The sequence below is a fragment of the Sardina pilchardus genome, chromosome 23 (genome assembly GCF_963854185.1).
Source record: "Sardina pilchardus chromosome 23, fSarPil1.1, whole genome shotgun sequence".
NCBI classification, from domain to species: Eukaryota; Metazoa; Chordata; class Actinopteri; order Clupeiformes; family Clupeidae; genus Sardina; species Sardina pilchardus.
The window spans coordinates 766441-780867 of NC_085016.1; the positions used below are offsets into that span (position 1 = coordinate 766441).

Consider the following 14427-nt stretch of genomic DNA (forward strand, 5'->3'; position numbering starts at 1 on the left):
ACACACAGACACACACACACAAAATAGGTTCTTTTTATCTATTGAGTCTTTATTATGGTTCTGCTTAAATGACAAAAGTGTATAAAAAAGGTGGTTAGCATTCAGTGCTGTTAGCTGACGCTCAATGCCATTTGTCTCAAAACTCAACATTCAACAAGAGGACCTTCACCACCAGGTGGCAGCACTGTTCACAAGCAGTCTTTGTCTGACACATTTTTTTTTCTCTTCTTTTCAATCCTTTCCTTTACAATAATGAATGTGCAACAGGTGGTCCCTTTCTTTAGCAAATCTGTAAAAATACACGTGCAACAGGTGCCAAGCAGGATAGTAAAAATACAAAGTAAACAAATACACGTTTCATTCACAGCTTTACACAGATGAACAGAAGGCTCATGATCGCATCAGCTGCACACAGATGAAGGCTCACTGTAGCATCCAGGTCAAAGTTTCAACTTTAAAAAAAAGAAAGAATGCTGATGTTTTAATGTCTGCTTTTGCATCGTGTCAGCGTTGCTCTTCAAACACCCGACCACTGATCAAAGGTACGCATCTGAAAGTAAGGCCCTAAAATGTGCCAGCTCTTCCGGTACTTTGTGAAATAAATGTGGCTACATTTGTTTTTTTTTAGTAGCAGGCATTAAGCCTAGAATAGTGGCTGATGTGAAAATGCTTTTATATACAAAAGACAGAATACTGTCTGTCTTTGTCTGAAGCAAATGATTTCATGAACAAAGACGGAGTACTTTTGGAAGAAACCTGAGTGTGTGCTTTAAGTGGGCCGTGGAGGACGGCCATGCGGCTCATTAGTGGACAGGTGGAAGCCATACAATCATCAAATAAATATATCAAAGTTTAAATAAGAGAGTAATTCAGTAAGTAAACGTCACAAAGATAAACAGAAAAACACGACAATATTGAAACAAACACGGACATCACATGACCAAAAGCAGCACTTCTGTATAAGCGTCGAAGGTTAAAGGTCGCCCACATGCACTCTGGGAAGGTTTACAACTACGATGATCATCACGGCCATGCTGCCGGGGTCAGTCAGGGGTCAGCTAGGGTCCTGAGCCTCCCTCCTACGGTCCAATCAGGGGTCAGCTAGGGTCCTGAGCCTCCCTCCTACGGTCCAATCAGGGGTCAGCTAGGGTCCTGAGCCTCCCTCCTACGGTCCAACCAGGGGTCAGCTCGGGTCCTGAGCCTCCCTCCTACGGTCCAGCATGGGGTGTTCCAAGGCAAAGCAAATGGTCTTCATTGGCTTGTCCAGTCTTGTTGCCTGTCCTCTGCAGGAGCACTTGTTTAGTGTGCAAGAGAGGGGGGGGGGGCGGGGGGGTGGGGGGGGTTATTGTTGCCCCTCTCCTCTGCAGGAGCACTTGTCTAGTGTGCAAGAGAGGGGGGGGGGGTTAGGCGTTGTCCAGTCTTGTTGCCCCTCTCCTCTGCAGGAGCACTTGTCTAGTGTGCAAGAGAGGGGGGGGGGGTTAGGCGTTGTCCAGTCTTGTTGCCCCTCTCCTCTGCAGGAGCACTTGTCTAGTGTGCAAGAGAGGGGGGGGGGGTGGGGGGGGTTATTGTTGCCCCTCTCCTCTGCAGGAGCACTTGTCTAGTGTGCAAGAGAAGGGGGGGGCGGGGGGGGGTTAGGCGTTGCTGGAGAAGCTCTGGCTGAGGTCTCCGTTGGTGGCGAAGGTGCCCCCGGTGCTGTCTGCGTCGGTGAGGGGGGGCTGCTTGTGGTGGTCGGGCGCCACCTGTGCGGCGTGATGCCCGTGGAGCAGCAGGCAGGAGGGCCCGCAGCACTCGCACATGCCCGCCGCTGCGCTGGCGCCAAAGAGCCGACGGCACGGGTGGCAGAACTGGTAGAACATGAGCATGAAGAAGATGGCCATCAGGTAGCCCACCGTCAGCAGCAGCGCGAGCGCCAGCTGGTCCACGGCGCGGTACACGTCCGTCTGGAAGGCGTGCCACAGCAGCGTCAGCGCGCCGTTCTCCACGAGGCGCCCGCCGTAGTAGCCCGCCACGCGGCGCCAGCTGTGCGTCTGGTCGATGAGGTCGGGGTCGGAGAGGCGCAGCTGCACGGCGGACCAGCAGAACATGTTGATGCCGGCGTACAGGAAGGTGAGCAGCGCCAGCACCATGGTGGTGCCCACGCGCGTCAGCGTCTTCTCGATGTTCTCGGGGAAGGGCGAGCCGCTGCGCCAGAAGAGCGCCCACGGGTGCAGCGTGAAGAGCAGGAAGTTGAGCGCCACCACGGGCAGCACCCACACCTGAATGAATGAATGAAACCTTTATTGCCCCGAGGGGAATTTGTCTTGCACTCAATGGAGCCACATTGAACATTTAAGCACAGACAACAATAAATATCAATAAATAAATACTATGAAAAGAGACACAACAACATCTAACATTAAGGACGTAGAGAATACAGAACATTAACATTAAACATCAACAATCAGCAATGGCAGTGATATCAGTCCCATACATTTTTTTAAAGCTAAAATGCATAAAAACTTAAAAGCCAAAATGCATAAAAGCTTAAAAGCCAAAATGCATAAAAGCTTAACAGCCAAAAGCCACACACACACACACACACACATACTGAACTGGACTGGTTATCACACATGCTCACACACACTCCCACACACACACACACACACACACACACACACACACACACACACACACACACACACACACACACACACACACACACACACACACACACACACACACACACACACCTGCAGCACGGAGCTGAAGAGCACCAGCACGGCCACGCGCGTGGCGATCTCCAGGCTGCGCCACAGGAAGATGCACAGGTACGCGCCCGGCCGCACGTCCACCTCGTAGTCGTCGTAGCGGATCTTAATGGCCAGGATGTTGCAGCGCAGCGCCCCGTACACGATGGACAGCAGAGAGATGACCATCAGGGTGCCTGCACACACACACACACACACACACACACATTATTATTATTATGTTGCAGCGCAGCGCCCCGTACACGATGGACAGCAGAGAGATCACCATCAGGGTGCCTGCAGGGACACAGACACATTATTATTATTATTATCATTATTATTATTATTATTATTATCATTATTATTATTATTATTATTATTATGTTGCAGCGCAGCGCCCCGTACACGATGGACAGCAGAGAGATCACCATCAGGGTGCCTGCAGGGACACAGACACATTATTATTATTATTATCATTATTATTATTATTATTATTATCATTATTATTATTATTATTATTATTATGTTGCAGCGCAGCGCCCCGTACACGATGGACAGCAGAGAGATCACCATCAGGGTGCCTGCACACACACACACACACACACACACACACACATTATTATTATTATTATCATTATTATTATTATTATTATTATCATTATTATTATTATTATTATTATTATGTTGCAGCGCAGCGCCCCGTACACGATGGACAGCAGAGAGATCACCATCAGGGTGCCTGCACACACACACACACACACACACACACACACACATTATTATTATTATTATTATTATTATGTTGCAGCGCAGCGCCCCGTACACGATGGACAGCAGCGAGATCACCATCAGGGTGCCTGCACACACACACACATTATTATTATTATTATTATTATTATTATTATTATTATTATTATGTTGCAGCGCAGCGCCCCGTACACGATGGACAGCAGAGAGATGACCATCAGGGTGCCTGCAGGGACGCAGACACACAATCATGTTATTATTATTATTATTATTATTATTATTATTATTATTATTATTATTATTATCATCATTACAGTGTACATTCAGAGCAGTAAAGACAGAAGAACAAGTGAGGAAGAAAGGAAGTCACTGTAAAGAAGACACTGAGTAACGATCCCAAATGAAGACATTTAGAAACAACAGCTTTTGACGTAAGGGATAACAGCCGACGAGGTGACCGGTTCGATGGAAATAATGGCTAGGTGGAGGTCTAGAACTCCGGCGACGTGCGAAGAGAATTCCATTGTTGAGGGAGATAAAAAGAGTTAAAGGCAAGCTACTGTATGCAACATTTTTAGCTTAATTTGCCTTAACTGATCAGCTTTGGAGTCACTGGAATGGTTATTGGACTTATTTCGGGTTGAATGATGGCTGTCTCGCTTCCCCCTAGCGCCTCTGAGTGGAAAGACCACGTTTGCAAGTTTGTGCCACCGGGCCAGTGCATTGACAAACAGGAAGTCTCCAGCCTCACGATCATGCTCATGAAAAGGCAGACTGACCGATTGAGGAGTGTTGTAAAATATACACGCTAAAGCTGTAGGGGAAGCTCTGCAGAGAAACCTGCCAGCTTAAAACGAGCAAAAACGAAAAGGAAAAGCGAAACCGGCGAAGAAATCGCCAAACCTGCATAGTTATCCGTTAAAAATGGTTGATTTTTGGGAAATTGCCATCTGACATCTGGGGTCATCAGGAAACAACACAACAGCTGTGACCCACGCATGGGGCGGGGCCAACATTTCACCAGGGGGGAGGGGCCAACATTTCACCAGGGGGGAGGGGCCAACATTTCACCGGGGGGGGGGGGGGGGGGAGTGGTCAGACGCTGGGCGGCCTTTTGTAACCGCTCTACGGAGGCCCAGCGGCCAGGCAGCAGTACACAGCAGAAGGAGGGGGCAGGAGGGGGGCAGTAAGGCAGGAGGGGGCAGGACGGGGCAGTAGTGAGCAGGAGGGCCAGCACTGGGTGCTCATGGCAGGAGGGGGCAGTACTGGGTAGAAGGGGGCGAGGGGGGGCAGCACAGGGCAGGAGGGGGGTAGTAGTGGGCAGGAGGGGTAAGAGGGGGCAGGACAAGGCAGTATAGGGGGCAATAGTGGGCAGGAGGGGGCAGTACAGGGACAGAGGGGGTAAGAGTGGGCAGGAGGGGGCAGTACAGGGCAAGAGGGGGAAAAAGGGGGCAGTAGTGGGCAGTACAGGGACAGAGGGGGTAAAAGGGGGCAGGAGGGGGCAGGAGGGGGTAAAAGGGGGCAGTAGTAGGCAGGAGGGCCAGCGCTGGGTGCTGATGTAACCCAGAAGGTTTTAGTGTGATAATCCAGCCTGGCCTGAGCAGGAGCAGAGTCTGTTTGTGCTGCGCTGGAGTTGTGTTTATTGTTTTGGGTTTGGATCAGTAAGCAGCTCAGCCAGCAGGAGGAAATGAGAGAGAGAGAGAGAGAGAGAGAGAGAGAGAGAGAGAGAGAGAGAGAGAGAGAGAGGGAGAAAGAGCGAGACAGAGGGAGAAAGAGAGGGGGGGGGGTAGAGGAGATTAACTGTCCTAATCTATTTGATGCTTTTATGCTAAAGCTTCAGTCCACATGTCATCTTTACATAAACAAGCTCAAATGTGCAACCGTCCAGCCCTGGCAGCGTAGCCCGAACGTCCCCAGCCCTGGCGGCGTGGCTCTAACGTCCCCAGCCCTGGCGCCGTGGCCAGTGCAGGATGTGCTGTTAAGTATCCATCTCCGCTCTGATGACTTCCTGCTTCCTCCTCTTTTGTCTCCCTCTCCGCGCTGATCAGCCGGGCGTCGGGTGTCTCCTCTGATAAGACACAGAAATAGCTGCCAAGGCCTGATAACAACCGCCAGCTCTCTTACGCAACAGCACAGTGGACGAGCACACTGACCCGTGCTGACCATGCGGGGCCCCTGCAGTAGAGCGCTCACATTAGTAGACCTTCATTACCTCAGCTCTATAGTAGACCTTCATTACCTCAGCTCTATAGTAGACCTTCATTACCTCAGCTCTCCTCTCTATAGTAGACCTTCATTACCTCAGCTCTACTCTCTATAGTAGACCTTCATTACCTCAGCTCTATAGTAGCCCTTCATTACCTCAGCTCTACACTCTATAGTAGACCTTCATTACCTCAGCTATACAGTAGACCTTCATTACCTCAGCTCTCCTCTCTATAGTAGACCTTCATTACCTCAGCTCTACTCTCTATAGTAGACCTTCATTACCTCAGCTCTACTCTCTATAGTAGACCTTCATTACCTCAGCTCTCCTCTCTATAGTAGCCCTTCATTACCTCAGCTCTATAGTACACCTTCATTACCTCAGCTCTACTCTCTATAGTAGACCTTCATTACCTCAGCTCTCCTCTCTATAGTAGCCCTTCATTACCTCAGCTCTATAGTACACCTTCATTACCTCAGCTCTACTCTCTATAGTAGATCTTCATTACCTCAGCTCTCCTCTCTATAGTAGCCCTTCATTACCTCAGCTCTCCTCTCTATAGTAGCCCTTCATTACCTCAGCTCTCCTCTCTATAGTAGCCTTCATTACCTCAGCTCTCCTCTCTATAGTAGACCTTCATTACCTCAGCTCTCCTCTCTATAGTAGCCCTTCATTACCTCAGCTCTCCTCTCTATAGTAGCCCTTCATTACCTCAGCTATACAGTAGACCTTCATTACCTCAGCTCTCCTCTCTATAGTAGACCTTCATTACCTCAGCTCTGCTCTCTATAGTAGCCTTCATTACCTCAGCTCTATGCTGCCCTAGTATTGAATGCTTCTCCTTCTTCCAAATGAAACACAAGTCTAGCTTAGCTCTTCTAAGTGAATGAATGAAATAGCTTTGCTTACTTCTGCAAAATATAAATGATATACTCAAGTGATAGAGAAAGCTAATTAAACAGAATGAATCTGTAGTTATGAGATATTAATTACAGTACTTTATTGTTTTACTTCGATGTTTTGTTGAGCCTAATCGTATTCTAGATAAACCAATAAAGTGATCATGATCTTGACAGCATGACAACATTTCCAGCGTAATTCTGAGAGCTTTATTTCCTGATAGCGGTTCCTAGGAAGGCCAAAGGAACAGGAAGTAAGATATATGGCAGAGGCGGGACTCGCTCAGCTGGGTTCCTGTCCATATGCACTGGTGTGTCGACTCAATTACAGTAAAGGAACACCGGTCAGATAAGATTAGGTACTTGTGTAGTGTCGTAGCTACGCTCACGCCGGTCAGATAAGATTGGATACACTAGTCTACTGTCACACTGGCCCGAGAAGTGACCTGACCCACCCAAATGCAGCGAGAGCAATATAACACCACTACGGCATACCTCACACACACGCTAGTAATGAACTCACTCACTCACTCACTCACTCACTCACTCACTCACTCACTCACTCACTCACTCACTCACTCACTCACTCACTCACTCACTCACTCTGCTGGTGAAGAGAAGGAGAGAGAGAGAGGGAGAGAGAGAGAGTGCAGGTGAAAGAGAGAGAGAGAGAGTGCTGGTGAAAGAGAGAGAGGGAGAGAGAGAGGGTATGCTGTTGAAAGTGAAGGAAAGAGAGAGAGAGAGAGAGAGAGGGCAGGTGAAAGAGAAAGAGAGAGAGTGCTGGTGAGAGAGAGAGAGGGAGAGAGAGAGGGTGCAGGTGAAAGAGAAAGAGAGAGAGTGCAGGTGAAAGAGAGAGAGAGAGTGCTGGTGAAAGAGAGAGAGGGAGAGAGAGAGAGAGGGTATGCTGTTTATAGTGAGAGCATGAATCATGCTGAAGCAGTACGTGAGGAGTGTCCTCTCTCTGGAGCGGGACAGAAATAATCGCGGCTTTGAGTTACGGCGTCTCCGTCCCCGTATAGTTGACGAGGTCACCCTGCGGGACTCTGGGCTGCTTCACACACCGCTCAGCCGTGCACTGACTGCTTGAAGCATCGCCTCGTCCAAAATGCTGGGAGGTAATTTAGCGCCTCTCACACTTGGTGTGTTGAGCGATATTGATTTGCTGACCAACTGATATTGCCAGCCAACTATGGATTTGAGAGGAGAAAATGCCTTTGCTGCAAGCACTTGGTGAAAGAAATGATGCCATTTTCACTGCCTATAAATACCTTATTTTCAATCAGAAGATGACATGAAAGAAATGGTTGATTATCAATTTGTGTGGTGCCTGATCTTGCATGAGTAGGTAAAAAAGTCAGACAGTACAAATTGTAAAAAGATAAAAGACGACTCATTTTGTTGTAGAGTTGGTCTCTGGCTAATGCCGTGTGTCCTCATGTGTTCCTATGAACAGGTCTATTCACAGCTTCCCGACAGGCATCTGTCTAAAGGACAAATAAACTGGCAAGTGTTGACGGATAGATCATAGAGCAGTGGCAGATGGGAGATGTAGTGTGCCATGTCATTTGGGCCTCAGGCAAGAACTGGCATCATGCCTATTTTACAAAGAGTTCTATGTGACACTTGTTTATGGTCTTCATGGTCTTACTAGCTTTCAGTGCAACCTAAAAGAAAAACAATCCTTCCTAATGAAGTCAAACATTCCTTCCCAAATACCTCACACCAAAATGCCACACAGGTATTGGGTATGTCTCACTGTGGGAGAAAAGTCACAAACAACCAACTGAGCCTCACTTATCTAAATTACGCAAGACTAAGAACCAATGATAACCAAGTTTTTCATCACTGCCACAGCTTGCCACAGTCTAGCCTTACATTATGTCAAATCATGCCAGAAGACTTCCCCACTTCTCACTTTAGCTCTACAACATCTACTAGTGGAGTTGGGGACAGCTCTATCCAAAGTTGACTTGTTCAAACAAAACACAGACTGCTCTCTTGCAAAGACTCCTCAAAAGGATGCCGTTTCTTGGTATTTATGACTTATGACAACATGGACCAGTGTCTGCTGAGACTTCTTCTGCGTTGTTATAAAGTTCAACTGGCTGGGGCACCTGCACCACACGCCGGCGACGCGGGTTCGATTCCGCCCCTGTGGTCCTCTCCGGAGCCCGCCCCCACTCTCTCTCCCATTTACTTCCTGTCTCTTTCCACTGTTATCAATACGTGCATAAAACCCCCAAAAATATACCTAACAAAAAAAGAAGAGAGAGACGTGCCAGGATGAGGTACCACAAAAGATGACAGGACATGACATCATATGAGCTGATTACATCATGACATAACATGACAAGACATGACATCATATGACAGGACATGACATCATATGAGCTGATTACATCATGACATGACAAGACATGACGTCATATGACAGGACATGACATCATATGAAAGGATATGACATCATGACATGACAAGACATGACATCATATGAAAGGATATGACATCATGACATGATATATAAATGACACGCCCTGCTGCAGGAGGCAGATGTACAGCTGGAGTGTGGTGTGTGTGTGTAGTGTGTAGTGTGTGGTGTGTGTGTGTGGTGTGTGTGTGTGTGTGTATGGTGTGTGTGTGTGTGTAGTGTGTGTAGTGTGTGTAGTGTGTGTGTGTGTGTACGCACCTCTCCCGATGGACACTCCCTGCTGCAGGACGCAGATGTAGAGCTGGGGTGTGTGTGTGTGTGTGTGTGTGTGTGTGTAGTGTGTGTGTGTGTGTGTGTGTGTAGTGTGTGTAGTGTGTGTAGTGTGTGTGTGTGTACGCACCTCTCCCGATGGACACTCCCTGCTGCAGGACGCAGATGTAGAGCTGGAGTGTGTGTGTGTGTGTGTAGTGTGTGTGTGTGTAGTGTGTGTGTGTGTGTGTGTGTGTGTGTACGCACCTCTCCCGATGGACACTCCCTGCTGCAGGACGCAGATGTAAAGCTTGTGTGTGTGTGTGTGTGGTGTGTGTGTGTGTGTGTGTAGTGTGTGTAGGTGTAGTGTGTGTGTGTGTAGTGTGTGTAGGTGTAGTGTGTGTGTGTGTAGTGTGTGTGGTGTGTGTGGTGTGTGTGTGTGTACGCACCTCTCCCGATGGACACTCCCTGCTGCAGGACGCAGATGTAGAGCTGGAGTGTGGTGTGTGTGTGTGTGTGTGTGTGTGTGTGTGTGTGTGTGTAGTGTGTAGTGTGTGGTGTGTGTGTGTGTGTGTGTGTGTGTGTGTGTGTGTAGTGTGTGTGTGTGTGTGTGTGTGTGTGTGTGTGTGTGTGTGTGTGTGGTGTGTGTGTGTGTGTGTGTGTGTGTGTGTGTGTGTGTGTGTGTGTGGTGTGTGTGTGTGTGTGTGTGTGTGTGTGGTGTGTGTGTGTGTGTGTGTGTGGTGTGTGTGTGGTGTGTGTGTGTGTGTGTGTGTGGTGTGTGTGTGTGTGTATGCACCTCTCCCGATGGACACTCCCTGCTGCAGGACGCAGATGTAGAGCTGGAGTGTGAGCTGGGGGGCGGAGCCTAGGAAGGCCTGGATGACGGAGGTGCGGGCGAAGGCGGCGCGGTGGGTGATCAGCTTGCCCTCCGCCTGCCCCACCTCCCGCTCCACCTCCTCCACCCGCCCCCCCCGCCCCCCCCGCGGCATCTGCTTCTTCCGCGTGATGGTGACGTACGGCTCCTCGAACGTGCCCGCGCTGCCATAGATACAGAACGCCTCCAGGCACCTGCGGACCGCACACACACACACACACGGGGCAGTGGTCAGAACTGGACCACACACACACACGGGGCAGTGGTCAGAACTGGACCACACACACACGGGGCAGTGGGCAGAACTGGACCGCACACACACACACGGGGCAGTGGCATCGCAATATCATATTGTGGCCCAGAGATCACAATAGAGTCTACTATTAGAGTCTCCTAGAGTCCCACACTAGAGTGCTGAACTGGGTGCACTGGGACTCACTAGAGTGCTGAACTGGGTGCACTGGGACTCACTAGAGTAGAGTGCTGAACTGGGTGCACTGGGACTCACTAGAGTAGAGTGCTGAACTGGGAGCACTGGGACTCACTAGAGTGCTGCACTGGGTGCACTGGGACTCACTAGAGTGCTGAACTGGGAGCACTGGGACTCACTAGAGTGCTGCACTGGGTGCACTGGGACTCACTAGAGTGCTGAACTGGGTGCACTGGGACTCACTAGAGTGCTGAACTGGGTGCACTGGGACTCACTAGAGTGCTGCACTGGGTGCACTGGGACTCACTAGAGTAGAGTGCTGAACTGGGTGCACTGGGACTCACTAGAGTAGAGTGCTGAACTGGGAGCACTGGGACTCACTAGAGTGCTGCACTGGGTGCACTGGGACTCACTAGAGTGCTGAACTGGGAGCACTGGGACTCACTAGAGTGCTGCACTGGGTGCACTGGGACTCACTAGAGTGCTGAACTGGGTGCACTGGGACTCACTAGAGTGCTGAACTGGGTGCACTGGGACTCACTAGAGTGCTGAACTGGGACTCACTAGAGTAGAGTGCTGCACTGGGACTCACTAGAGTGCTGCACTGGGTGCACTGGGACTCACTAGAGTGCTGAACTGGGTGCACTGGGCCTCACTAGAGTAGAGTGCTGCACTGGGTGCACTGGGACTCACTAGAGTAGAGTGCTGAACTGGGAGCACTGGGACTCACTAGAGTGCTGAACTGGGTGCACTGGGACTCACTAGAGTGCTGCACTGGGTGCACTGGGACTCACTAGAGTGCTGAACTGGGTGCACTGGGACTCACTAGAGTGCTGCACTGGGTGCACTGGGACTCACTAGAGTGCTGAACTGGGTGCACTGGGACGAGTGCTGAACTGCATCTCATTTACAGCACCAGAGGCTTCAGATGGCTGCAGTGCCTGGACATAAAGCACTGCCCCACAGCAGGATGCGTGAGCAGCACACACAATACACTGGGTCAGATGCACTGCTTACGAGAGGACAGGTGAGTGCGGTGGCGCTGTTTACGAGAGGACAGGTGGACACTGCTTACGAGAGGACAGGTGAGTGTGGTGGCACTGCTTACGAGAGGACAGGTGAGCACTGCTTACGAGAGGACAGGTGGGCACTGTTTACGAGAGGACAGGTGGGCACTGTTTACGAGAGGACAGGTGGGCACTGTTTACGAGAGGACAGGTGAGATTGCTGATCAGATGGGAATCAGAGTGGGAACCTGAGATACCTGCAGTTGCCCTCCGTCCAGCAGAGTGGGCACGGTGCCCATGGCGTGGGGGCCTCTGGTGGCCTCTGGTGGCATGGGGGCGCTGGGCGCGCTGCCCGTTTAATTCGCTTAGCATGCAGAGGGCAGCGCCAGATAAACACTTGGCCAGCGCGGCCGGCGGCCGCTATCAAGCGTCCAGTTCTAGAACGCTTCTGAGAATGAGGGCACTCTGACATTGAAGCTGGAACAACTTCCCATGGCATCACATTGCTCACTCTCACTACACATGCCTGCACTAAGTGTGCTGAATCAGGAAGTAAAACCCTCACTAAACATGCCTGCACTCTCAGTGTGCTGAATCAGGCTTTTGGAGCCAGAAAAACTACAGAGGCAAGTATGCAATGCGTATGAAACCCATCCCATAGATGAAACACAGACACCAGGTTTAGCTTTTTGGATACTATGCACTGACAGCTAGGGTGATGCGTGGGTAATATTATGTGGTGGGGTAATATGTTCACATTAAATGTGTAATATATTAATGCCTTATAAACATTAAGGCGACCACCCAGTAGGCTAGTACTACACATCCAGCTTCAAATGGACCATCAAACTGAAAATAGCATCAGCGGACAACACAGGCTGGAATAAAGATGTTCAATAAAAACCTGTCAAACAGAATGCTATTGTTGGTAAGTGGCTGGGAGGAAACATCCAAGCGGAGGCTTTTAAGAGAATCGTTATTATACAGACGAAAGACGCCATTAATGGTCCCGGGACAGCTATTCTCGGCTAAGCCCCTTCCCTGATTACAGTTTATCTTATTTTAAACACAAGGTGTAGTTAAAAGGTCCATTTAATTTTCTGTGATACAATGGGCAGATATACAGGTCTCTTTGAGGTCGGCCAGTGAGATGCCCCAGCACTCTGAACACCATAATGGATTAAAGAGCTGGGGTGACAAGCCGACTGACCAACAGGATTTTACGCCCAGACATAATTCCACCCGGCCTTGTGAATAAGCCTGTAGGATGACACTCGCGTCTCCGAGCTCACGATTAATGGTTCGTTGAGTGTCAGAGAGAGGGGGAGTCTCAGTTATGTCGACCACGACGCGTGCCACACTAAACTGTTGATCGATACTAGCACGGTAAACAAACAGGCCGCGCGCGTTATGCGCAACTGAAGACAAAAGCTGCGTTATTTTCTCTGCACAGCTACGGTACATACACAACATAGCCAGCGTTTAAACAGATAGATACTGTAAACAAGGCTGTCGGAGATGTTGTGTCGAATCTCAGCATTGTGCATTTGGACAACAGAGGCATTCTCCATTGTAAACACTGTAAACATATGTGATGTGTGTGTAAGTGGGTTGTTTTGAACGGCACACCCTACCGGATAATCGGCCCCAGCTGCAGTATGTGTAGCAGAAGCACGAGAGGTCGGTCCCGGCTGAGGTCCCGGTGGATAAATATCAGGGTGAGCTGCACGAGGACTGACGGGAGGAGCGTGAAGAGCAGCGTGAAGCCCTGCCAAATTTTGTCTCCCGCGGACCGATACGTGGTGCTCAAATACAACGCAGCCGTCGTCTCAGCTGTGAACAGGGAGACCGAGACAAGCACCGAGCTGGGCAGTCTCATTATCACTCAGCCATCTTTGTCTTCGTCTCCCCCAGTCTTTTATGCAGACGATTCGGAGACGGCTGACTGAACCTCGACACCGCAGTCATCGGGGCTATCCAAGACGAGTGTGAACTGTTTTGACGCTTAGCTGTAGATGGCGCAGTGACTTCAATGTTGTATTGACCGAATGCGCGTTCGTGAGGCTATACGTGCTGCGCGCACGCACGTCTACGCTATGGGTCGGAATCTCTGGGAGTTCAGCATTTCGTTTTAGTGGTTTGAAATCACGATAGATATTAGAAATTGACTTAAAATGATTTTTCTTTATTTTAAGGATAGCTCCATGACATGTACCATCTCATTTTCGAGGGGCTCCTTAAAGGATTAATATATGTTTGGGCGACGCTCTGAAAGTGTCTGTCTACACACGTTCTATAACAATTAAATATTTAAATATAATATTGCATTACAAATACATTTAAGAAGACACAGACCCTGAATTCCGAATCCAGCATGACGATACTGCGCCTGTTGAGTTTATTCTGGAATGCAAGATATCATCAGGGTAGTACCCCATTCGCCCAGTAGATGTCAATGTAGCACACATTTCTTCTGAAGATCCTTTTGAATTCTTCAGAGCCACATGTTGGACAGGCTATGGTGCTTCCATAAATTGGAGGTATTCAATACATATAATATGTAAGCAGACTCCCGACCCGTTCCAGCTCCAGTTCCTGCCCATATCATTGACTGTAGACATTGCTATTGCTTTACATTTTAGGTGGTCATTGTTTTTCTCAAGTCAGGAACTCCAATAATTTAGCAGAGGGAGGGCCATGAATGTTTTAAATAAGGTTTATATATTGGTTTGAGTCGTGAAACATTGATTTATTTCACACTTTGATTTATTACATGAATTGTGACATATTGGTTATAGGCTAATGAAGCTACTGACAGGAGGATGCCTTTGGAGGAGATTTCAGCAAGTGATAAATAATCA

At 49.2% G+C, this 14427-nt stretch overlaps 1 protein-coding gene across 1 annotated transcript; it reads right to left on the reverse strand.

Annotated features, from left to right (window-relative positions):
• Nucleotides 1-28: 28 nt before the first annotated feature.
• xk (X-linked Kx blood group (McLeod syndrome)) lies at nucleotides 29-13594 on the reverse strand. Its single transcript, XM_062527840.1, has 4 exons — nucleotides 13201-13594; nucleotides 10052-10323; nucleotides 2730-2923; nucleotides 29-2255 (listed from the first exon to the last, which is right to left on the reverse strand). Exons 1-4 carry the CDS (start codon nucleotides 13443-13445, stop codon nucleotides 1632-1634), a joined length of 1335 nt encoding a protein of 444 aa, XP_062383824.1. The 5' UTR covers nucleotides 13446-13594; the 3' UTR covers nucleotides 29-1631.
• Between the last annotated feature and the right edge of the window lie 833 nt (nucleotides 13595-14427).

Excerpts from the sequence above, each read along its gene's own strand:
- xk (XM_062527840.1), bottom strand. The coding sequence starts at position 13,445 with ATGAGACTGCCCAGCTCGGTGCTTGTCTCGGTCTCCCTGTTCACAGCT. Across the intron at positions 10,324-13,200 it reads CAGCTGGGGCCGATTATCCG|GTGCCTGGAGGCGTTCTGTA; the intron begins GTAGGGTGTGCC and ends TGCGGTCCGCAG. Across the intron at positions 2,924-10,051 it reads GGGAGTGTCCATCGGGAGAG|GCACCCTGATGGTCATCTCT; the intron begins GTGCATACACAC and ends GTGTGTGTGCAG.